This window comes from Pongo abelii, chromosome 5, assembly GCF_028885655.2.
Source record: "Pongo abelii isolate AG06213 chromosome 5, NHGRI_mPonAbe1-v2.0_pri, whole genome shotgun sequence".
NCBI classification, from domain to species: Eukaryota; Metazoa; Chordata; class Mammalia; order Primates; family Hominidae; genus Pongo; species Pongo abelii.
Window position 1 is genome coordinate 145,367,481 of NC_071990.2, and position 26,006 is coordinate 145,393,486.

At 39.0% G+C, this 26,006-nt stretch overlaps 1 protein-coding gene across 6 annotated transcripts in view; it reads left to right on the top strand.

Moving 5' to 3' along the window:
- The window catches only part of PHACTR2 (phosphatase and actin regulator 2), a 298,625-nt gene extending 272,878 nt beyond the window's left edge, over positions 1–25,747 (top strand). For 5 of the 6 annotated variants that reach the window (XM_063724674.1, XM_063724676.1, XM_054556876.2 and 2 more), the window contains one exon: positions 18,650–25,747. In XM_063724674.1, the coding sequence (XP_063580744.1) occupies positions 18,650–18,665 (16 nt within the window). In that variant the 3' untranslated portion in view covers positions 18,666–25,747. 6 annotated transcript variants of the gene reach the window in all.
- Positions 25,748–26,006: the final 259 nt, after the last annotated feature.

A 26,006-nucleotide genomic window follows, 5' to 3' on the forward strand; every position in this document is an offset into this window, starting at 1 on the left:
CAGGAAACCCATCTCACGTGCAGAGACACACATAGGCTCAAAATAAAAGGATGGAGGAAGATCTACCAAGCAAATGGAAAGCAAAAAAAGGCAGGGGTTGCAATCCTAGTCTCTGATAAAATAGACTTTAAACCAACAAAGATCAAAAGAGTCAAAGAATGCCATTACATAATGGTAAAGGGATCAATTCAACAAGAAGAGCTAACTATCCTAAATATATATGCACCCAATACAGGAGCACCCAGATTCATAAAGCAAGTCCTGAGTGACCTACACAGAGACTTAGACTCCCACACATTAATAATGGGAGACTTTAACACCCTACTGTCAACATTAGACAGATCAACGAGACAGAAAGTCAACAAGGATACCCAGGAATTGAACTCAGCTCTGCACCAAGCGGACCTAATGGACATCTACAGAACGCTCCACCCCAAATCAACAGAATATACATTTTTTTCAGCACCACACCATGCCTATTCCATAATTGGCCACATACTTAGAAGTAAAGCTCTCCTCAGCAAATGTAAAAGAACAGAAATTATAACAAACTGTCTCTCAGATCACAGTGCAATCAAGCTAGAACTCAGGATTAAGAATCTCACTCAAAACCGCTCAACTACATGAAAACTGAACAACCTGTTCCTGAATGACTACTGGGTACATAACGAAATGAAGGCAGAAATAAAGATGTTCTTTGAAACCAATGAGAACCAAGGCACAACATACCAGAATCTCTGGGATGCATTCAAAGCAGTGTGTAGAGGGAAATTTATAGCACTAAATGCCCACAAGAGAAAGCAGGAAAGATCCAAAATTGACACCCTAACATCACAATTAAAAGAACTAGAAAAGCAAGAGCAAACACATTCAAAAGCTAGCAGAAGGCAAGAAATAACTAAAATCAGAGCAGAACTGAAGGAAATAGAGACACAAAAAACCCTTCAAAAAATTAGTGAATCCAGGAGCTGGTTTTTTGAAAGGATCAACAAAATTGATAGATCGCTAGCAAGACTAATAAAGAAAAAAAGAGGGAAGAATCAAATAGATGCAATAAAAAATGATAAAGGGGATATCACCACCGATCCCACAGGAATACAAACTACCATCAGAGAATATTACAAACACCTCTATGCAAATAAACTAGAAAATCTAGAAGAAATGGATAAATTCCTCAACACATACACTCTCCCAAGACTAAACCAGGAAGAAGTTGAATCTCTGAATAGACCAATAACAGGAGCTGAAATTGTGGCAATAATCAATAGCTTACCAACCAAAAAGAGTCCAGGACCCGATGGATTCACAGCCGAATTCTACCAGAGGTACAAGGAGGAACTGGTACCATTCCTTCTGAAACTATTCCAATCAACAGAAAAAGAGGGAATCCTTCCTAACTCATTTTATGAGGCCAGCATCATCCTGATACCAAAGCCGGGCAGAGACACAACCAAAAAAGAGGATTTTAGACCAATATCCTTGATGAACATTGATGCAAAAATCCTCAATAAAATACTGGCAAACCAAATCCAGCAGCACATCAAAAAGCTTATCCACCATGATCAAGTGGGCTTCATCCCTGGGATGCAAGGCTGGTTCAATATACACAAATCAATAAATGTAATCCAGCATATAAACAGAACCAAAGACAAAAACCACATCATTATCTCAATAGATGCAGAAAAGGCCTTTGACAAAATTCAACAACCCTTCATGCTAAAAACTCTCAATAAATTAGGTATTGATGGGACGTATCTCAAAATAATAAGAGCTATCTATGACAAACCCACAGCCAATATCATACTGAATGGGCAAAAACTGGAAGCATTCCTTTTGAAAACTGGCACGAGACAGGGATGCCCTCTCTCACCACTCCTATTCAACATAGTGTTGGAAGTTCTGGCCAGGGCAATTAGGCAGGAGAAGGAAATAAAGGGTATTCAATTAGGAAAAGAGGAAGTCAAATTGTCCCTGTTTGCAGATGACATGATGGTATATCTAGAAAACCCCATTGTCTCAGCCCAAAATCTCCTTAAGCTGATAAGCAACTTCAGCAAAGTCTCAGGATACAAAATCAATGTACAAAAGTCACAAGCATTCTTATACACCAACAACAGACAAACAGAGAGCCAAATCATGAGTGAACTCCCATTCACAATTGCTTCAAAGAGAATAAAATACCCAGGAATCCAACTTACAAGGGACGTGAAGGACCTCTTCAAGGAGAACTACAAACCACTGCTCAAGGAAATAAAAGAGAATACAAATAAATGGAAGAACATTCCATGCTCATGGGTAGGAAGAATCAATATCCTGAAAATGGCCATACTGCCTAAGGTAATTTACAGATTCAATGCCATCCCCATCAAGCTACCAATGACTTTCTTCACAGAATTGGAAAAAACTACTTTAAAGTTCATATGGAACCAAAAAAGAGCCCACATCACCAAGTCAATCCTAAGCCAAAAGAACAAAGCTGGAGGCATCACACTACCTGACTTCAAACTATACTACAAGGCTACAGTAACCAAAACAGCATGGTACTGGTACCAAAACAGAGATATAGATCAATGGAACAGAACAGAGCCCTCAGAAATAACGCCGCATATCTACAACTATCTGATCTTTGACAAACCTGAGAAAAACAAGCAATGGGGAAAGGATTCCCTATTTAATAAATGGTGCTGGGAAAACTGGCTAGCCATACGTAGAAAGCTGAAACTGGATTCCTTCCTTATACCTTATACAAAAATCAATTCAAGATGGATTAAAGACTTAAATGTTAGACCTAAAACCATAAAAACCCTAGAAGAAAACCTAGGCATTACCATTCAGGACATAGGCATGGGCAAGGACTTCATGTCTAAAACACCAAAAGCAATGGCAACAAAAGCCAAAATTGACAAATGGGATCTAATTAAACTCAAGAGCTTCTGCACAGCAAAAGAAACTACCATCAGAGTGAACAGGCAACCTACAAAATGGGAGAACATTTTCGCAACCTACTCATCTGACAAAGGGCTAATATCCAGAATCTACAATGAACTCCAACAAATTTACAAGAAAAAAACAAACAACCCCATCAAAAAGTGGGCAAAGGACATGAACAGATACTTCTCAAAAGAAGACATTTATGCAGCCAAAAGACACATGAAAATGCTCACCATCACTGGCCATCAGAGAAATGCAAATCAAAACCACAATGAGATACCATCTCACACCAGTTAGAATGGCAATCATTAAAAAATCAGGAAACAACAGGTGCTGGAGAGGATGTGGAGAAATAGGAACACTTTTACAGTGTTGGTAGGACTGTAAACTAGTTCAACCATTGTGGAAGTCAGTGTGGCAATTCCTCAGGGATCTAGAACTAGAAATACCATTTGACCCAGCCATCCCATTACTGGGTATATACCCAAAGGACTGTAAATCATGCTGCTATAAAGACACATGCACACGTATGTTTATTGCGGCATTATTCACAATAGCAAAGACTTGGAACCAACCCAAATGTCCAACAATGATAGACGGGATTAAGAAAATGTGGCACATGTACACCATGGAATACTATGCAGCCATAAAAAATGATGAGTTCATGTCCTTTGTAGGGACATGGATGAAATTGGAAATCATCATTCTCAGTAAACTATCGCAAGAACAAAAAACCAAACACTGCATATTCTCACTCATAGGTGGGAAGTGAACAATGAGAACACATGGACACAGGAAGGGGAACATCACACTCTGGGGACTGTTGTGGGGTGGGGGGATGGGGAGGGATAGCATTGAGAGATATACCTAAAGTATAATAATAATAAATAAATAAATAAAAATAAATAACACAGATAATAAAACGATACTGTATAATAGCTACTTATACAGCATTTACATTGTATTAGGTAGTATAAGTAATCTAAAGATTATTTAAAGTATACAAGAGTATGCATGTAGGTTGAATGTAAATTCTTCACCATTTTATATCAGGGACTTGAGGAATCCATGGATTTTGGTATCCGAAGGGGTCCTGGAATGAATCCCCTGCAGACACCAAGAGCTGAATGTACTTCTTCTTTATTTTTTTATTTCCTTCTATATCATTTGTTTGTATATACATGTAGAGCATTCCAACATCCTGAATGGATTTTTATCTATTTGAGGGCTTTATTCTATCATAATCTACTCTGAGACCAACAACATGTCCCTGTCAAGCCAGACATTTTTGTTCACCTCTTTTCTCCCTTCCACTTCTAGGGTTGGGAAAAATGTATGCTAAAATGTGACACCTTTAGTTGCTCTTCTGAAGTAAAGTTGATTATTAAAAGGTGACTGAATATTTTGAGTGACATCATGCTGGCTGGGGCCTCTGGGCAACTGGGAAGATAGAGTGCTTGGGTACGGTTGAGTCCTGACCCCTGAGCTGCAGTGACTGCAGTCAACCGATACAGTATCATTCGGGATAGTTTTGCTTCTGCGTAGTTTTCCTAGAAGCTGGAGTATCTGATAGCCTTATCTTCATTTGATAGCATGATATAAAGAATAAATTACAGTCAAAAGGAATCAAATTTTAAAAGTAGATTTTTATGGAAGTTCTCATTTTATGAAAAATAAATATTTATACTAAAAGAGGTTCTTTTTATTCTGTTGTACTCTATATGAAGAAGTACAATAAAATTGGAGTACAGGGAGAAGTAAGGGTCATTTTGTTTTTGTGGGGGTATTTTTTGTTTTTGTTTTTGTTTTTGTTTTTTAGTAGAGATGAGGTCTTGCTATGTTGCCCAGGCTGGTCTTGAATTCCTGAGCTCAAGCAATCCTCCCAGCTCAGTCTCCCAAAGTGTTGTGATTACAGGCGTGAGCCACTGCACCTAGCCTCTTTTTTATATATGTATTTGTATGTACAAAAATAATATATTCTAATTAAGCATTCAAGCAATACAAAATTCTATTAAGTATAAACGAAAACCCTTCACTTCTTTCCCAACCTCATTTCTGTTCTCACAGGTATCCACTAGTAAAAGCTTGATGTAGATCCTTTTAGATGTTTTTCCATGCATTTATAAACATGTATGTGTGTATATATATATATAAAAAATATGTGTATGTACATGTATGCATTTATATGCACCCTCTCTCACACATAAACAAAGCATCTAAGAAATCTTTCTATGATAATATATATTTCATTCAGCTGGATGCAATGGCTCAGGCCTGTAATCCCAGCACTTGGGGAGGCCAAGGTGGGCAGATCATTTGAGCTCAGGAGTTTGAAACCAGCCTGGACAACAGAGCAAACCCTGTCTCTACTAAAAATACAAAAATTAGCTGAGTGTAGTGGCTCACACCTGTAGTCCCAGCTACTTGGTAGGCTGAAGTGGGAGGATCACTTGATCCCAGGAGGCAGAGGTTGCAGTGAGCCCAGATCACACCACTGCACTCCAGCCTGGGCAACAGAGAGAGATCCTGTCTCAAAAAAAAAATTATGTATATATTTGTGTATATATATATATTTCATTTGAATGACATTTCATAGATAATATGCCAAAAAGTTATTGAACAATTACACTATTGATGGATGTTTATGGAGTTTTCAGTTTTTCATTATTAAAACAATGTTGCCTTGACTTTCTTTATGCATATATCTTTGTGCACACATGCCAGTATTTCTGTGGTAGTCCCATAAGTGGATTTGCTGGGTTTCTGGGCATATACATTTTGCATTTTGGAATAAACTATTCCATTATCCTCCAAAAAGAGCACTTAGTTTACAGATCTACAGTTTAAGAGCATGCCTAGTCTACTCACTCACCCTCATCAGCATCTGGGAGGAGAGGGATGTGGTCGAGAGGTTTGTATTCTAAAGGATGAACAATAATACTCCATTTCATTGATTTCTATTAGATTGGGCATCTTAACATATCTTTATTGATCACTTATATTTTATTATTTGATTTGACCATCCAAAACTTCTGACCAGCTGAGGCAGGAGGATTGCTTAGCCCAGGAGTTCCCTACCAGCCTGGTCAACATAGTGAGATCCCATCTCTAGAAAAAATTTTAAAAATTAGCTTAGCATGGTGGCACTTGCATGTAGTCTCAGCTACTTGGGTGGCGGAGGTGAGAGAATTGCTTGAGCCCAGGAAATTGAGGCTGCAGTGAGGCGTGGCTACACCACTGCACTCCAGCCTGGGTGACAAAGTGAGACCCTGTCTCAAAAAAAAAAAAAATTATGTGATCAATTTTTTGGGTAGTTGTTTGTCTTTTATACGGATTGGTAACATCTCCTTAGAGATCATGGATATCAACCCTTTATTGCATATGTTGCAATATTTTTCTCCATTTTGTTGTTAACTTTTAAACTTTTTAATGGTATTTTGTTTAAATTTTTGTATATTCAAATCTATCTGTATTGTTATGTTTTACTTCATTGTTTTGTGTCTTATGGATAGAGGAAGCCAAGAGTATAAAACTATTATTTTTACCTGTTATATATGCTTTGGAGAGGTGCATTTATTTGTGTGTATGATTCAGAAAGTAAACTAACTTTACTTTTTTCTAAATCAGCAGTTGATTCTCTCAATGCCACTTATTTCCCTGTGGATGTGAAATTCTCTTTTAATATACACATCGGTAAATTTCTGGATTGTTTATTATGTTCTAATTAGCTGTTTGTCTATCCCTGTCTATAGCCTACTGTTTAATTTGGGTAGATTTGTAGTGTACTTTTATATTTGATGGGGCATTTTTTTCACCCTCAAAATTCTATTGGCTATTTTTTTTATTTACTCATCTAGAGAAATTTAGTATATGCTTCTTGTATTTCATAAAAGTCTATTGATATTTTTATTGCTTATGTAAATATAAACAGATGCAAATATATAAGCTTTCGGGGAGAGTAACAGCTGATATCCAGGGTAAACTTTAAAAGTTCTCCAAAACATAAATTGATTAACACTCTTTAATACCTTTCCAGATAAGGAAAAATTAAATATTCATATCACCAAAATAAATATGCCTTGCTTAAGTATTCTTAAACCTTGGCAGTAAAGCAAATGTTACTGCTATTTTTCCATTAGCTTATGACATCATTTGAGATATATTCCAGTAGGGATATAGTTTGGCTCCAAGACATAAAAATAATGCTTATGATTTTCAAGCTGTTTTCAGTAATTCTTTTAAGGGGAAGAAGTTCTGGTAATCACTACTCTTTCTAATAAAAATAATACAAAAACATGATCCAGTTTTACATTTAGCAAATTGTTGATAAAAAAGGTGGTGGTACTCTTAGCACCAGCCTCTCTTGGGGAAAATAAACACCTTATGAATCATTACCTTGCCCTTTAAATGCAACCTAGATACACAGCAGCTCTCCTTTCCTCTTATTAGCATGAGACATTGTCTCCTTATACCAAGTAAGCCTTCCCTTCAAAACCTCAATCTGTGAACTCCTTGCAGATTTGGGGTGGTTAATAAATGGGCTGACTCCTCTTCTCGGGCACCTCTTTATCTAGAGGCCATTTCCAACACAGTGATGTACTGGTGTACAATGGAAGGACCCATTTCTGTATATAGCTTCCTTTGCTTCTCTAACTCCGGAGAGAGACACAAGCTGGTGGCCAAGGGCAGGCATGGGAGGGAGACTTCTCACAACTCACCCCTTTGAACCTTTTGAATTTTTGAAACATTATGAATGTATTACCTAGTCAAAAACAAACATTTAAAAGAAAAAATAATGAATCCATTCTCTAAGTCCTTGTTTCTGTAAATGAAGATTCCATCGTGGTGGCTTTTCTTGACGTGTATTGGCACTAATATTAATTGTGACACTTCCACGTCTTGTGCACTGAGGAGGTACCTCTGATACTTCCGTCATGGAATACATTCCATGACATGTTTGGTCTGTAGTGATGAAGAACTGTGGTGCTCTACTCTTTCATCTAATTCTCCCAGTTTCTCCCAGTATTTTCCAGATGGTGCCCTGGAATTGGAATGGATTCTAGGGCTGTACAAGAAGGGTAGGGACAAATGGTCACCACAAGAAGTCTTCCTGTGGCCCGATAGGTACCAAGCCCTAACCTCAGTTGCTTAGGTCTTGCTACATTCTGCATTTTCTACCCCTCAACAGTGCCCACTCAGCCCACTGTTCAAAACCCAAAAGTCCATTTGAGAGTGATAGATCATTAGATAGGATCATTGCATTCTCGAAGGAGACCAACGTGGCAAACAAAAGCCACTTCCTTTTCCATAGTAAATGGAATTTCTACAATATAAAATAACTCTCTAAATTCTAAAGACAAATTGCATGAAAGGTCAAATTTTACTGAAGTTCTAAACTGTAAAGTAGTTACAGCTGAGTGGTAAGATTTTGAGTAATTTTAATTTTCCTCTGGATATTCTCTGTTTTCCCAACAGAGAAAGTGTTAACACATATCAGATTTGTTATCAAGAGAGAATATCGCTTTTTAAAAATAAACTTCTCATTTTGTAAATGATGGCATTTTTGGAGTATACAAAGTAGTTTCATATTTGTATCAGCTTGTAAATTATTTACTTCTTATATTAAGGAGTCTTACTGAAGACTCATAGAATCATTGAATTGAGGCTCTTAGAGTTAAAATGAGCCTCAAGAGATCATTGGCATAATGTCAAGCGGGAAAGACAGGATATTGACTAACTGTAGCAGCAGTATATTTTATTTAAAATTCAGATGCCTGGAAATAAAGATTAGGAAATAACTTCAAAAATTCTTAGTGCTTTATTATGGAGTGGGGTTACAGTAATCTTTTTTTCTTTACTTTTCAAATTTTCTTAATGGTACAAAGTTTTTCTTCATGTTGAGAAGTTTCTTAATGTTGAGAAGTTTTCTCATGTTGAGGCTGAGATATTCACATACAGTGACCCTTGAACAACCCGGGTGTTAGGGGCACCGATCCCCACTCACAGTCAAAAATCCACGTATAACTTTTGACTCTCCCAAAACTTAACTACTAAAACCTACTGGTGACTGGAATCCTTACTGATAACATAGTCAATCAACACACATTTTGTATGTTACATGTGTTATGTACTGTGTTCTTACAGTAAAGTAGGCTACAGGAAAGAAAATGTTACTTTAAAAATCATAAGGAGGCCAGGCACAGTGGCTCATGCCTGTAATCCCAGTACTTTGGGAGTCCGTGGCCAGAGGATCACATGAGGTCAGGAGTTTGAGACCAGCTTGGCCAAAATGGTGAATCCCTGTCTCTACTAAAAATACAAAAATTAGCTGGGTGTGGTGGTACACATCTGCAATCCCAGCTACTTGGGAGGCTGAGGCACAAGAATTGCTTGAACCTGGAAGGTGGAGGTTGAAGTGAGCTGAGATCGCCTGGGCGACAGAGTGAGAATCTGTCTCAAAAATAATAATAATAATAATAATAAATAGTAAGGAAGAGAAAACGTATTTACTATTCATTAAGTGGAATTGGATCATCATAAAGGTCTTCATCCTCATCGTCGTCTTCATGTTGAATAGGCTGAGGAGAAGGAGGAGTTTGGTCTTGCTGTTTCGGGGTGGCAGAGGTGGAAGAACGTCCATGTATAAGTGGACTCATGCAGTTCAAACCCATGTTATTCAAGGGTCAACTGTATATACGTATGGACACATACACATACACACAAACTTTTTTTTTTTTTGAGACGGAATCTCGCTCTGTCGCCCAGGCTGGAGTGCAGTGGTGCAATCTCGGCTCACTGCCAGCTCTGCCTCCCGGGTTCACGCCATTCTCCTGCCTCAGCCTCCTGAGTAGCTGGGACTACAGGTGCCTGCCACCACGTCTGGCTAATTTTTTGTATTTTTAGTAGAGATGGGGTTTCACCATGTTAGCCAGGATGGTCTCAATCTCCTGACCTCGTGATCCACCCATCTCGGCCTCCCAAAGTGCTGAGATTACAGGCATGAGCCACCGCGGCTGGCCCATATACGTATTTTTTAAAGCAATGATCTCATTCTATACTTTCTTGAGGTATTACTATCCTATGTGGGTTTACAGTTAAAGTAAACCACTCTTTCAGCTTCTAGATATGCTTATCAAAATATGACATCACAGGAACTATACTTGAAACTGCAATGAAAATTAATAAGGGGTCCTCCACCGAGGAATGGAAAGGCTGCTTTTGTAGTGGCACTGCCTTTCATGGATACTCCATTTACTTGCTACCTGGACAGAAATTAAAAGAGTTGCAAAATGCTGCTTTAACTACTACCAGAGTTGAAAGCAAGGCTCAATATTGGGAATGATAAGAGCCCAGCCAGTGTGTGGTCTAGCCTGTCAGGTAGAACAAGGAGCTGTAATTTAAGAGAGCCTCTTCCTTTGTTTAACGCAAGTGTATGTACGGGAGGATCCCCTGAGCCCCAGAGTTCCAGGCAGCAGTGAGCTATGATCCGGCTACTGCACTCCAGCCGGATGACAAAGCCAGACCTGGTCTCTTTAAAATAAATAAATAAATAAAATTTAAAAATAATAAGTATAGGTGGCATGACAATGAAACTCTTTTAAAGAAAAGGGGAATGAATTATTTAGGAGTTTTGTGTCTATCAAGTAGGGAAGTACAGGAAAGTAAAATTTTACCTTTGTGTGTAATTATATATTTTATGTTATGTGAATAAATTTACAGGAAGGGCTGGGTGCAGTGGCTCATGCCTCAGCACTTTGGGAGGCCGAGGTAGGTGGATCACCTGAGGTCAGCAGTTCAAGACCAGCCTGGCCAAAATGGTGAAACCCTGTCTCTACTAAAAATACAAAAATTAGCCGGGTTTACATGGGATTACATGCCTGTAATCCCAGCTACTCTGGAGGCTGAGGCAGGAGAATCACTTGAACCCGGGAGGCGGAGGCTGCAGCGAACCAAGATTGCATCACTGCATGCCAGCCTAGGCAAAAGAGCAAGACTCTGTCTCAAAAAAAAAAAAATTTATAGGAAGATGAATAATTTTTTAAAATTAAATTATGAAGGAACCACCTTTATTGAAATCATTGTCTTTATCTGAATTCCATAACTTAAAAATAGCTTTTCCCCCATTCCCTCCCTCTCAACAATAAAAAAAAATAAGAAAAAATGTATTGCAGTTTTAAATGAAAGAAGAAAATATGTATGACTTTAGATTGGAGTCTCAGGAAAGTTCTGAAAAGAGGGTGGACAAAAAGCTTCATTATCCTTTGGGCACAGTAAATCTATTTATTGCTCCACCAACTTGAAGCCTAAAGCCAAAACTGTCATGCTGTCACATAGACAAACTTCTCAAGAGGTAAAGCTGAACTTCTCCTACTTTAAAATGAATGCAAACTACCGAGAAATAACAAACTGAAGCGTATTTTGCATTTTCAGTACCTCTAACCACAGCGTTTTAGAGCTGAATTTGAAGATAAGTTGACTAATTTAAACAGGATATAAGTGTCATTTTCAGATTGGATAGAGCAGGAAAAAATATGGCTTTTGTTTTCCTTCTGGTTGTTACTTTTTACCGAATCTGGGTAATCTATCTAAAGAGAGGTCATAGTTCTGACCTCTGGCTTTGTCAGCACATTATTGCACGCATGGTATCGATCGGTCACCTTCTTTTCCTAGCCAGCCCTTGAAGCTGTGTTGGTGGCCTGTGACCTTCCAATACAATCCAGACTGTGGAACTCACTGTGTACTGGGATCCATGGGCAAATGGTGTGTGCAGGAAAAAAAAAAAAAAAGTCTTACACTGTCCTCAGTCATTTTTGAAAATTAAATGCAGAATACTTTCCAGGATAATACTGGGCTTTCAAAGATTATCTCTTCTGGCCAGGTGCGGTGGCTCATGCCTGTAATCCCAGCACTTTGGGAGGCTGAGGCGGGAGGATCGCTTGAGGCCAGGAGTTCAAGACCAGCCTGGCCAACATGGCACAATGCTGTCTCTACAAAAAATACAAAAATTAGCCAAGTGTGGTGGCGGGTGCCTGTATTCCCAGCTACTTGGGAGGCTGAGGCAGGAGGATCTCTTGAATCCAGGAGGCAGGGGTTGCAGTGAGCCGAGATCATGCCACTGCACTCCAGACTGTGTGACAGAGTGAGACAGTGTCCCCCCAAAAAAAGAAGATTATCTCTTCAGGTCCATTGACTACTCCCTTTGTTATCCAACCCAAAATTTCATTTACCTTCTTCATCCTGCAGACATTACCAATGGGGAGAGAAAACATCAGGTTTCCTTATCCTTGCCCCTTGAATTCAAGATTAGATGAACATCTGAAGATTAGGACACGGTGGAATGTTTGGTACGCAAAGCCCAGCAGATTTGGCAAGGGCTAAATAATTGCTAAGTTAGATGAGCTTTTAACTAATTTTTAGAAAAGCTGAACCTAAGAAAGATAGACCTTTGGTAGCTCATGGTGTGAGGGTCCTAGAGGTACAATGCACTGTGTTGTCAGGGCTCCCTGGGTTGCTGCTCCCTTTCTGGAGTATGGACAATGCTGGTGTGCCCTGCTCAGAGGGAGATGCTGCTGCTAGTTTGGGATATCACTGGATGGGCTCTTCAAGTCATTGTGAAAAGTTTGAGAATAGACTGTAGCAATCAAAGTGTGACCTGAGAAGGTGGAACAGGATTTTTCTCTGGTCAAAATTGATCACAACTTGAATGGATAATGAAATTGCGGTATACATATACAATAGAATACTACTCAGCCACAAGAAAGAATGAAATTCTGTCATTTACACCAGCATGGATGAACCTGGAGGATATTATGTTATGTGAAATAAGGTAGGCACAGAAAGATAAACACCACACATTCTCACTTACACGTAGAAGCTAAAAAGTTGATCTCATTGAAGTAGAGAGTAGACTAGTGGTTATTAGAAGATAAACAGGGTAGGGGAAAGGAGATAGGGTGCAGTTGGTTAACAGATACAGCTAGATGGGTTGAATAAGTTCTAGTGTTCTATAGCACTGTAGGGGGACTGTAGTTAATAATTTATTGCATATGTTCAAAAAGCTAGAAGAGAGAATTTTGAATGTTCCTGACACAAAGAAATGATAAATGTGTAGGATGATTGATTTGCTAGTTTGATCATTACACATTTTATGCCATCAAAATATCACTCTGTACCCCATAAATATGAACAATTATTGTCAATTAAAAATAATAATAATAAAATAACAAAAATTTTAAATAATATTTGATTAAAATGGACAGAGGTAGAAATTCAGATGATCACCTTTTCTATTCCATGCTACCCAGAGAACACCAGAAAATCATGCCTTCGAATGGAAGTACAGATGAAGACATATTTTGATCTCATACTCAAATGTAGGTTAGGAAGACAGAGTCTGGAGCATAGCGCTTCCACTTACCAGCTCTCTCTCTCTGCCTTGGGCAAATGAGTTAGCATCCCCATGCCTCAGTTTCCACATCTGTACAAAGATGATATAGGAGTACTTTCCTCATAGGATTGTTTTTGGGATTAAATGAGGAAATACATGCGTAGCACTTGGACTTGTAAGCTCTGGTAAATATTATATTAGGATTGTTATTATTATCTGTGTATTAGTCCATTCTCACGCTGCTATAAGGACATACCCGAGACTGGGTAATTTATAAAGGAAAGAGATTTAATTGACTCACAGTTCCATGTGGCTGGGGAGGCCTCAGAAAACTTGCAATCTTGGCAGAAGGCACCTCTTCACAGGGCAGCAGGAGAGAGAATGAGTGCTGAGTGCAGGGAGAAGACCCATCAGATCTCATGAGTACTCACTGTCACAAGAACAGCATGGGGGAAACCACTCGCCTGATTCAATTACCTCCCACCAGGTCCCTCCCACAACATGTGGGGATTATGAGATTACAATTCAAGGTGAGGTTTGGGTGGGGACACAGCCAAACCGTATCAATTTGCCTTTCACATTGTATATAAAATGTTTGATTTAAGAGGTTTTCAGTTACTCTTTGAAATATTTTCATAGAACTTCCATATTTTGCTTCAGGTTGTGGTTGACTCTTCCTAGAAAACATTTTGGAATGTCCTGTCAGGTGGGTTATTGTGTATTAGTATACATTTACTGTAATTAAGTTTAGGCGCTTCCGACTGGACTCCTCAGTCATATAGAATTATTTATAGAGCTAACAAATAACTTCCTAGATGCCCCTGTGTATATGTGTTCAGTGACTTATGAATTCAACAAATAGTTATTGAGCACATCCCTAGTGAGCCAGATTGTGTTCTGGACCCTGAGAGTTTAGGACCTGTCTCATAAGGTCCTCAGGTGGTTATGTTCCAGTAGAGAAGCAAACTATTACCAAGTCAACAATAAATACACATGAGCATTTCAGATAGTGCTAAGGACTATGAAGAAAAAGGTAATAGGACAGGGGTGGGTATAGATCTGATGGCCAAGAAAGGGGTCTGTACCTGTCCAAGTTCTCCAGAGAAACAAAACCAATAAGATATATGTATATAGATATATGAGAGAGGATTTATTAGGGCAATTGGCTCACATGATATTGGACGCTGAGAAGTCCCACAACAGGCTGTCGGCAACCTGGAGACCCTGGAATGCTGGTAGCCTGACTCAATCCAAGGCTGGAGGCCTGAGAGCTTGAGGCAGTGGGGAGTACTGGTGTAAGTTCTGGAGTACAAAGGGTGGGGAGCCTGGAGTTGTTGTTGTTCAAGGACAAGAGAGGAAGAGCATGTATCCCAGCTCCAGTAGATAGATTGACATAGTCTCCTTTTCTCTGTTTTTGTCCTTTCTGGCTCTCTGGCAGATTGGCTGTGGCTACCAACACTGAGGGAAGATCTTCCCTACCTAGTCCACTCAGACTCACAAGCCAGTCCCTGAAAACACCCTCACAGACTGTATTAGGCCATTCTTGACTGCTATAAAGAAATACCTGAGACTGGGTAATTTATAAGAAAACAGGTTTAATTGGCTCACAGTTCCGCAGGTTGTACAGGAAGCATAGCAGCATCTGCTTCTGGGGAGGCCTCAGAAAGCCTCCAATCACGGCAGAAAGGAAGAAGGAGCAGGCACATCACATGGCAAGAATGGGAGCAAGAGTGGAGGAGAAGTGCCCCACACTTTTAAACCAGACCTCGTGAGAAGTCACTCACCATCACAAAAACCGTACCAAGCCATAGGGATCCACCCCCATGACCCAAACACCTCCCGGCAACACCTCCAGCATTGGGGATTATATTCCAACATGAGATTTGGCAGGGACAAATATCCAAACTATATCATTTTGCCCCTGGCCGCTCCCAAATCTCATGTCCTTCTCACATTTCAAAATGCCTTCCCAACAGTCCCCCAAAGTCTTAATTCATTCCAGCATTAACTCAAAAGTTCAAAATCTCATCTGAAAAAAGGCAAATCCTTTCCACCTATGATCCTGTAAAATAAAAAACAAGTTAGTTTTTTCCAAGATATGGTGGGGATCTACATTGGGTAAGCATTCTCGTTCCCAAAGGGAGAAATCAGACAAAAGAAGGTGGCTACAGGCCCCATGCAAGTTCAAAACCCAACAAGGCAGTTGTTAAATCATAAAGCTCCAAAATAATCTCCTCTGACTCCATGTCCCATGTCCTGGGCACTCTGGGGTAAGTGGGCAGCTCTACCCCTGTGGATTTGCAAGGTGCAGCCCCCAGGCTGATCTCACTGGCTGGCGTTGAATGTCTGTCGCTTTTCCAGGCACAGGGTGCAAGCTGCCAGTGGATCTACCATTCTGGGATCTGGAGGACAGTGACTTCCTTCTCACAGTTCCACTAGGCAATGCCCCAGCAGAGACCCTTTGTGGAATCCCCAACCCCTCATTTCCCTTCCACACTGCCCTAGTAGAGGTTTTCTGTGGGGGCTGTGCCCTTTCAGCAGTCTTCTGCTTGGACACCCAGGCTTTTCCATGTATCCCCTGAAATCTAGGTGGAGTCTCCGAAGCTTCCATCACTTTTGCATTCTGTGCATCTGCAGGCTTAACATCATGTGGAAGCTGTCGAGGCTTTCAGCTTGCACCCCCTGAAGCAGAAGCCTGAGCTGTATCTGGGGCCCTTTGCACCAAGGCTGGAGCCAAAGTGGCTGGGATGCAGGGAACAATGTCCTGAGGCTGCATGAGGCAGCAGGGCCCTTGACCTGGCCCTCGAAAGAGTGAAAGAGTGATGTTGCCTCTGTGTATCCAATGCAGGCATGGCGGTCCTCACATCTGCCCAAGGTTACAGTCAGGGATAGACTAAGAACAGACCTCAAAGTGGACACATTCCTGCTTTAGTAATAAATTGCCTACCAGTTTTGTAAAGCTTGGTATATCTTATTTTTCTTTTGACTTTTGTCAAACACAGAAGTAATATGAGTCCCTTGTATCCAACTAGCAGCTCCTCAGTTATCAATTCATGGCCCATCTCATTTCACCTGCTCTTATTTTTTAGTTTTTCATTTTGTAATGCTTGTATTCAACACAGCGACATTTATTAAGTACTATCATGTGCCAGAGACTGTATTCAATGAGTACGTAAAAATGGATAAGAACATTTCCTTCCTCAGCTTCTCATGATCCAATAGCAAAGGCACATGTATCCAAAGATTATATAATGTAAGCAATAACTGGCATAAGCCAAAGGTTATAGGAACACAGGAAGGAGAGCGATTAGTGCTTCCCTGAGCAGTGGAGAAAAGAGTTTGGAGAACGCACAGAGTGAGACTGCATAAAGCGCAGATGGGAAGAGAGATAAAGGTAGAAGAAAGAGTAGGCCAGGTGTGGTGGATCAAACCTGTAATCCCAGCACTCTGGGAGGCTGAGGACAGATTGCTTGAGTGCAGGAGTTTGAGAACAGCCTGGGCAACATAGCAAAACCCCATTTCTACTAAAAATACAAATATTAGCTGGGCATGGTGATGCATGCCTGTAGTTTCAGCTACTTGGATGCTGAGGTGGGAGAATCACCTGAACCCAGGAGGTTGAAGCTGCAGTGAGCTGAGATCGCACCACTGCACTCCAGCCTGGGCAACAGGAGTGAAACCCTGTCCCCCACGGGGCTCCCCCTCACCCACCCCGCAAAAAGTAGGTAGAGGAAAGGGCATTAGCGCAAAAGCCTTTTTGGGGCAAGTGATTGGAACGGAGAGTATTTGGAAGCAGTGATAGAGATATAGCTAGAACCATGAGTTGGGCCACTTTCTGAAAAGCCTTACTTGCCACTCCAGGAAGTTTAAATTTTATTTTGTTGGCTTTCCTATTTTAATTTTTTTAAGGGACAGGGTCTTGCTATGTGCCCAGACTTGTCTTGAACTCCTGGACTCAAGGCTATCCTCCCACCTCAACCTCCCAAGCAGCTGGGATTACAGGTGTGTGCTACCATGCCCAGCTTAAATTTTATTTTGTAGGGAATGGGGAACAATATGATCCTTTTGAGAAAGAACTGGGTTGGGCGCAGTGGCTCGTACCTGTAATCACAGCACTGTGGAAGGCAAAGGTGGGCAAATCACTTGAGACCAGGAGTTCAAGACCAGCCTAGGTAACATAGTAAGACCTCCATATCTAATTAAAAATAAAAAAAAGATTTTAAAAACCCCAAGAACTGGAATGATGGAACCAGTATTTTTAAGGATAGTGCGAGCAACAGTGAGGAGCATAGATTTGACGGAGAGAGCCTGGGACGGGGAAACTAATTAGGAGACTGGCTGACCAGAGCAGATGAGCATTCGATTGTAGAAGACAGAGTGAAATGCTAGGCAGAGTTGCATAAATGTGGAATCGCAGAGGTAGGCTGAAGAGCTTGATCACTTAAGGCTTTATGGAGAAGATAACTTTTGACCTTGATCTTGAAAATGAAAACATAGATAGGAAATGAAGGGAAGGAATTGCAGTATTAGTGAACAGCATGTTCAAAAGCACCGGGCTACAAAAATGCGAGGAATGTTCAGGAACTCACAAGGAGGGAAAGGAAGCCAGCTGGCTGGCTAACAAGCATACCGTGAAAGTAGTGCCAGCAAAAGATGGCACTTTAATGATTCCAAGACAGGCAGTTGAGGCAGGACTTGGTGACTAATAGGAAATGCTGGATGAGGGAGAGAAATGAATTGTTAATCTGAGGTTTCTAGACAAAAAATATTTTTAAAGATAGAATATTAAACAAGACAAAGTGCAAAGGCAGGTTAACAAGGAAAGCTTTGTATAGTTGTGGACATGCTTAGTATGTACCTGTGGAACATCTGGGGGGAAGCGCCCTGCGGGCTTTTGGAAATTCAGTTGTAGAAAGTAGATCTGGAGTCGTCAGCAGGAGATGATGAGAGGCTGAAGCTAATGAAAAAGTGCCTATTTGTTGCTGTGCTTTTATAATACAGACCAGGTGTACCGAAATCCCTTTGTGAAACATCTCCTTCTGCTTGATAAAAAAGGTTAGAGCACAATGCTCAAGAATAGTGATGTTTTCTGTCTTGGTTGCTGTGTAACCTGAATACTATAACCAGCATCTTTTATGTAAGGGTTGTCTCTGCTTTCCTCAATAATATTTATAACAGTATTTTGTTATGACAGCAATCTATAAACAGTAATTCAGTTGGGGGATATCTAGGGTAGCTTTTCATTGTAAACACGACCACACCTTATTCAGCTCACTGCGTGCAGAATGTGCTCCTAGGCCACAGACTCATGGTTTCTATCTCTTACTCCAGGTTTCATCGTCCATAACGAAGTGTGAGACTATTTGGAAACAGAGACTGATCATCTTTGGGGGAAGCCCTGCTTCCTGAAAATCTGATATTGCACTGGGATTTGAATGTGTGTGTTTCCGTTTAACGTGTGGTGAAGGAAGCGTGTGACTCAGCTTGGTTGAGAAGTGCTCCTCACCTGTGCGGCCCAGATGGCTCCAACAAGCAAAAGGAAGGATGCAGTGACTCTTGCTGCCCAGAATGCACAGTGATGGTAAGAGACACCATGGATATTCTTCATCAGAAGCTTTAATCAAAGAAGATGAGCAGAAGACAATCGCTGGCTCCCTGTTACCAGAAAGCCAAATTTTATAATGCAGGTGAAAGAAAAATATAGATTAAAATTGCTGGGCACTGAAAAGGGGTGGGAGTTGAAAATCAGAAAGAAAGAGAAATATTTCATTATGTTAATGAAGAAAAGAGAAAATTGAAGCATAAATGTATTTTTGAAGTAGTTATTTGGTAGCTGAGAACTTATTAAGGGATTTAGGAATCTAACCTCCTGATGTGGATTCCGCAAAGACTTGATCGGAGAATATTCTTGTTTCACCATTATGTTCGTACAGTATAGTACCATTATTTTATGTTGTGCCAGTGAATCCAGTTGCCAGAAATAAGTCTGAATGTTTTCATGCATCTTTTTCTTAAATGCAAGAGCTTCTACTGACTCTTAACAAGCATGCTTACCCAAATTTTGTTGCATGCTTTTAAGTAGCATTAGCTATGCACACTTGACATTTTTAAATATTCCTTTCCTAGTGTACCAGCCTTCACAGGATAAGAGGACTGGGAATAAAGTCAGGTGTAATGTGACCCTAGAAAACTGTAGCAAGCTTCAGAAATAAATCTTTTGATCTTTCCCTATCTTGATTAGATCCAAAGTCAAAGCAACCATACTTCACCTAAAGAAGACAGTATTGACAATCATGACACCCGTTATAAAAACTTGACTCCAAAGTTAAAACTTAAGCAAGACATGAACGTGCTGCCTGCAGATAGTCCTGCATGGGAATAAGGACTAGTTATTTTTTAGTGCTGCATTTTTTTAAAGTTGGATTGCTGCTATTAAAAAAAAAAAAAAGCACACAGATCAAAAAAACACCCAAAGGCTTAACAGAACATGGAAAGTTTCCACTAAGTTGTGTGTGAGGAAATCCTCATCTTGTATTTTAAGAATCTGCAGATTGCATCCATAAATACAGTACAGTATTTACTGTCAATGCAAAAGAATCAGTGAGGTTAAAGTAGTGGAAGTTTTCCCTATGAGCCTACAGTCTGTATTGTTTACATTAAGAAACTGTCTATTATTGTGTTGCTATTTTCCATGGAGTCACAGGCACACTATGACTTCTGCTCCCAAATACATATGACCATATGTAAATACCACGTTGCATTTCATTGTTCTTCACAATTGCTTTGTGCCCCTTTAATTAAAAACACATGAAATGAATAACAAAACAAGACCCAAATAGAGTTTATTTTATTCTCAGAGTTTGGACTACAATTTTCTGAGATGTTTCTGGTTCAAGACTGTAATTTTCTATTTCAACCCAAAAGTAAGCATTTAACCTGGTGAATAAATATAGATCCTGCCATTCATTGGTATTTTAAAGAACCACTTGAAATCGGATCATTTTATTTAAAAATAAAAAATGTTAATGCCAGTTGGCCTATTATAAAAAGCCAGGACCGTGTTAGAATTAGGAAAAGTAACGAGCATTACTGCACCTCTTGTTAGACTCTGTGCATTAATAAAATACACCTAGAGTCTGTTGTCATTTCACTAATAGGATAAGACAAATTTTTTGCTTTGAAAAAATTTTTCTGCATGCCCAGGTGTCTGTCTCTGGCTGAGGTTTTGTCTGTTTTATAGTGTTTCAATCCAGCCATAAAAATTAACTTGTGATTTTTTTTTCCCAAAGTCATGCTTTTCCTTAATTATATTTTTATTTTATTATTTTAGTGTCTTGGGAAAAATACCAAGAGATATAATGTTTCTTTTAAATGTCTATGCTTAATCATCTTTAAACACTTTTTAAATTTCTAACCACAAGACCTCTCTATAATGGTAAGTGTTAAGACATCACCATTTTATCACTCAAAGTATGTTATTGAAAGTTTCTATTTGGTTGAAAAAGGAACAATTTTTTCCCACTTTTGATGCCTATGATGCAATTTTTTATTGCCTACAATGAGATACACTCAGTACAAAAAATGAAAATCTGGTATTTCAAAATTGCTTTTCTTGTATAATAGGTCAGATTTATTAACTACTCATACTTTTTCTTTATACTAATCGATACATTTAGAAAAAATTTTCTAAGTTAGAGACAAGTTTAAAAGTAAAAAAAAAAAATTAGCCACTGCTAGTCTACGTAATTGGAATCACCAATTATTTTATTAGAATGATTGCTTGAGTAAAAAGCTGTGGAAAGAATTAAAGGATTATGAGCTAAGCTGTATTTTGCAGAATATGGTTCTATTTTAGTAGAGCAGAGATGAGACATATCCCCACCGGCCACCCAGCCAGAGGTCTCCTACCTGGGGGCCCTAAAGGGATGCAGAGGTCTGGCCCACCCTCCGTGCATAGGCACCTCTGCCCACCACCAGTGTTTCAGCAATCCAACCAGTTAGAATATGCTGTATAGGAAAATAAAAGTGTGTGGGAATTGGATTTCTTTTGTTGTAACACAGTTCCAGGTTTTTGGCTATTTAAAGTTTGACATTAGGCTGACATTGAGGAAGTAAGCGAGTTTTCCTGAGTTCCCAAGATATGATTAAGGAAGAAAACAAACCCATCTCCAGGAAGATCCCAGGCAGGAAAGAACTAGACAGATGTAGAAACCAAAGTGACCATTTTAGTTTTTTTTTAATGGAGAATAAAACATTAATATTAGGGTATTAAGAAGATGCTCAGCAGGCTTGATCAGAATCTTCATGGTCATTACCAATCAGTCTGACAAAATAGTTCTCTGGAAGTCAGCATTCATTTAAGGCAGCTCGCTTGATAATTTCCTGTGTTATGTGAAGTGTCTTGCACTTTTACATGTTAGCTATAATTCGTTAAATTACTTAACTGAAATCCGTAATAGAGAACCATTTTGGCATTTGAACAGCTATTTTACATGGAGAAAAAGCAAACACATCTGTCTCTGCTTTACCCAGAAAAACTGACTTTCTGGTTTCATCTTCATATTGTTTAGTAGCATAATGAGAGTAGTCCTTTATCTTTCTCTAATGTTAGTAAATATATTCTGTTAGTAGAAAGTTCTGAAATTGAAGGGAAAATATATTTAAGGAAATAAAGGAATTCAATACACCCTTCAAAAGTCACCAAATACTGAAAATAAGAGATGAGTCCTTAAAACCTGAGTCAAAAAAGGTCCAGTTTTACAGCCTGCAATTAATTCAGGGCTGCGTTGGCATTAAAAAAATATATATATATATGTATATGATATATATTATAGCTTACACTTAAAAGAGGAAAAATTTGCATTAACATTGCATATTCTGATATGTACCATATTAACACATAACAGGCATTTTATTTATGCTTCATAGAATCAGACAGACACAACTTTCAAAAATCATACTGTAGTCACAATAGAAAAGCGTAGTCTTGTCTACCACAGAGGAGTATGCCCACACTTAATAATGAAAACTTTCTTCCTTTCCTGCTGAAAAATTTCTTCAGTCTGTTATTATTTTTAAGTGCCCCTTGCTGCAAATTTCAAACAGAGCAAGAAATCTTCCTCAGAGTAGGCGGTATGGAATTAAACTAGTACAATATGTATGAATTCATGGCATTTACCCCTGAGTATGGTAAAATTGTTAAAGCATTCTTAAATTCCAATTATATGAAGCCTATCATTACTAGGAAAAGTATATTCTTTGGGATAAGAATTAATTTCTTCACACTATTAGAGCATGTTGTGAGTAGTAAGGAACTACTTAGATGCAATTTATTTACAGAATTGTCCCTTGGCCTCTTGAAATGGCTAGATCTTTCACTACTGTGTAGATAGTCTCTGCTTACTGGTAGGATAGATTACATTGCTTTACTGGACAAAGCAGAATGAACTTATATAACTAAAATATGTCCTATATTGGCTGGGTGCGGTGGCTCACACCTGTAATACCAGCACTTTGGGAGGCCAAGGCGGGGGGATCAGTTGAGGTCAGGAGTTCGAGACCAGCCTGGCCAACATGGTGAAACCCCGTCTCTACTGAAAATACAAAAAAAAAAGTATCTGGGCATGGTGGCTTGTGCCTGTAATCCCAGCTACTCGGGAGGCTGAGGCAGGGGAATCGCTTAAACCCGGGAGGTGGAGGTTGCAGTGGGCCCAGATCGTGCCACTCCACTCCAGCCTGGGTGACAGAGCAAGACTCCGTCTCAAAATAATAATAATAATAGTAATAATGAATGAAATAAAATAAAATATGTCCTCCAGGGAAAAGCAATGACAGAGTAATCACCAAATTAATAGGAACATCTTTCTAGAGAAAGTACATCCCCAGTTAGTTCAAACACAGGTTTCAAAGAAGTAGCATTGGGCTCTACTGTAAAGGCAGGCAGTGACCAAGAGGTGGTGGGGAGAGAGGTAGGGTACCCTCAGATCATTCCCATTTTCACTTCCAATTTCCTTTTTGTAATCATTAAGCTTAAGCTATGTATGGAAATGCAAAGCACCATTAGCATTTCTAGAAAGCAGCTGGAACCTTACCCACCAATGCTTTTTTGAAGACAGTATCATCCCAAATTTAAAAATCCTATTGTATATGTTGTAAAATTTCTGGCAAAGAAATGGAGGATCCTGTGGCAGCTATTCCCACCTAAAGCCAACCCTATAAGGATGGGTCATTTTTTAGCCATGCTAGGATTTACTGCACACAAAAAAAATGTCATTTAGCTTGTCGCATTGCTAGCACAGCTGCACATATGAGCGAAGCACTGTTGGTCTGTGTTTCTCAGTGGGGGTACTCTTGGCATTTGGAGCTGGGTAGGTCTTTGCTGTACAGAATCATCCCATGCATTGCCAGATGTTTAATATCCCAGGCCCCTGCTGACTAAATGTCAGTAGCATTCTCAGTCATTGTAAACACCAAGAATAAAAAGCATTCCCCCAGGTTCAAATGCCATCCCTGGGAGGTTGGTATCACCTCCCCTGAATGCCACTGTCTACTGCAATTTGAGGACACAGGGAGAAAAAGTGCCTATCCTCAAACATTGTCTCTGCTGCCTTGCATTTCTTTGGGCCCTGAATGGTTTTTCTCCCTTCATTTTTCGAGCCTTTGTCTCAGTGCAGCTGTTCTTCAGGGAGGAGGTTACTGGGCAGCCTTGGCCATTCAGTGGGCATGGGGACTTGGCCTAGTCCCTATATATATATACTTAAAGTCCCTATATATACTTAAAGGAGAGATCATACATGAAGAAAGCTTTTTTTTTTTTTTTTTTGCCTTACAACTTTTCTTTAGAACCACATTATTTGTCATAATCCTTGTTACTGTCATGAGGATTGTTGCATGGGTTAAACACAAACATAGACTAACAATGCACTTGAACAAACCTGGTGGTCTTTGGAAATAAATCACCATTAGATTTCACCTGGTTATGCTGCAGCCCATAAGTTCCAAACGAATCATCTGCTTATCCTATTAACAAAGCATTTAATTCACATGCAAATGCTTGAATTTTCCCTGTATAAATGTAGTCATGCGATTCAACTTTTCTAATAAGATTTGTGAATGCTGCATTATGATGAAAATGTGGATTAACTGTGGATTGCATGCCTATTGTTCATACTTCAGTGATGGTCACACACAAAACAGGATGAGTTTTACTTAGGTGAAACATTATTAAACTGTACTAACAATACAGAAACATATTCTCTTTGTCGCTTTTTATCACCAAAACTGAATGGTAAATATGTCTTGACATTATTTGGATGAATTGTGGCTAGCAGAATGGAATTAACTTAGCCATTATAATTTTTTAAAACATTAAAATGTCTAAATTGTTTTTGAGGCCAAGTAATGCAGAGTCAATAAAGGTGGTTATATTGTAAGCTTTTAGATGGTGCTTAAGAATTCTTATCTTTTTAAATAGCAGTATTTTTCTTTTTTTTAAGAATAAATTGAAAGGCACAAATAAGGCAGAATGCCACTCTACCCTCAGGTCAATTTTATGGTATATGAAAATGCCAATAATATTTGTGCCACTTGCCAACTCGGGGGAGGAGGGGCTTTTCCCTTACTGGATACTTTTGTTATAGTTTGACTACGTCATTATGTTGTTTAGAAAGCCTCCACAACGAGAAGTTGCCACTGCAAGGCTAACTCGCCTTCAGAAATAATCAGAATGATTCAAGGGTCAAACCACTTTCATCCCTTACTGATATTTCTTTTTCTTTTTTTTTAAAAAAAACATTTCTTCTGTGGCTTAGAAATGTGCCAGTGTGTTCAAAACATTTACACCAATTTCACCAGATTTAGGACCTATCAAAAATTCAAACGAGTTTCTTTTTTTTTTTTTCTGTGTAACAGGGATTTTAAAATAACAGACTATATACATTCTTTTGTTATTTCACACTTCAGTTAAAGTGATAACAATGGTAAACTGTGATCATTATCAGACTGACTGAATGCTTTCTGATTTCCAGTGAGTGATCTAGTTCTACGTATTACACAGGTGTAATATCTGTGAGTGTAAATAACTGGAACTGTACACTGATTAACATGACAGTTTCTCTTTTGTTGTTGTTCTTATCTGTACTGTATTATAGTATGTGGGTATAAATATCTACAAGTATACACACATATGTACTTGTATTCCACTATTGTAACCTGAAATACTATGTATTCCCTTTTTTAATTCCGTACTGGTGTTTGTGTTATTTAAAAAGCAAAATTCTGCTCTATTTAGTTGTATAATATTAGAGGATACTTTGCCGTGCACAATTCCAAGTGCCTTAGAACATTGTTTAGCTTTCCTAAGTATATATAAATGCATATATGTATAAAATTGGGAAAAGTTACCTCAATAAAATCATTGGGAAATCCCCAGTTTTAGTTTGTTCCAGTTTCTATTATATTTGGATAGTGCTCAGCCTTTTTAAATGAAAAAAGAAAAAAGAGTAAGACAACTTCCCTAATTGCCTGTTATTTCAATTTCACCTAGGTTTTTAACACCTCTTTGTATGTAAGGTCTTGAGACATGTAAGGCCTTGTACTTTTTATTTAAAATGTCTGTCTAAAGAATTACTGCTCTTAAAAGAAACTTCCAGTATTTTTTTTAACTTGCTATCTTTTTATATCTGAGGTA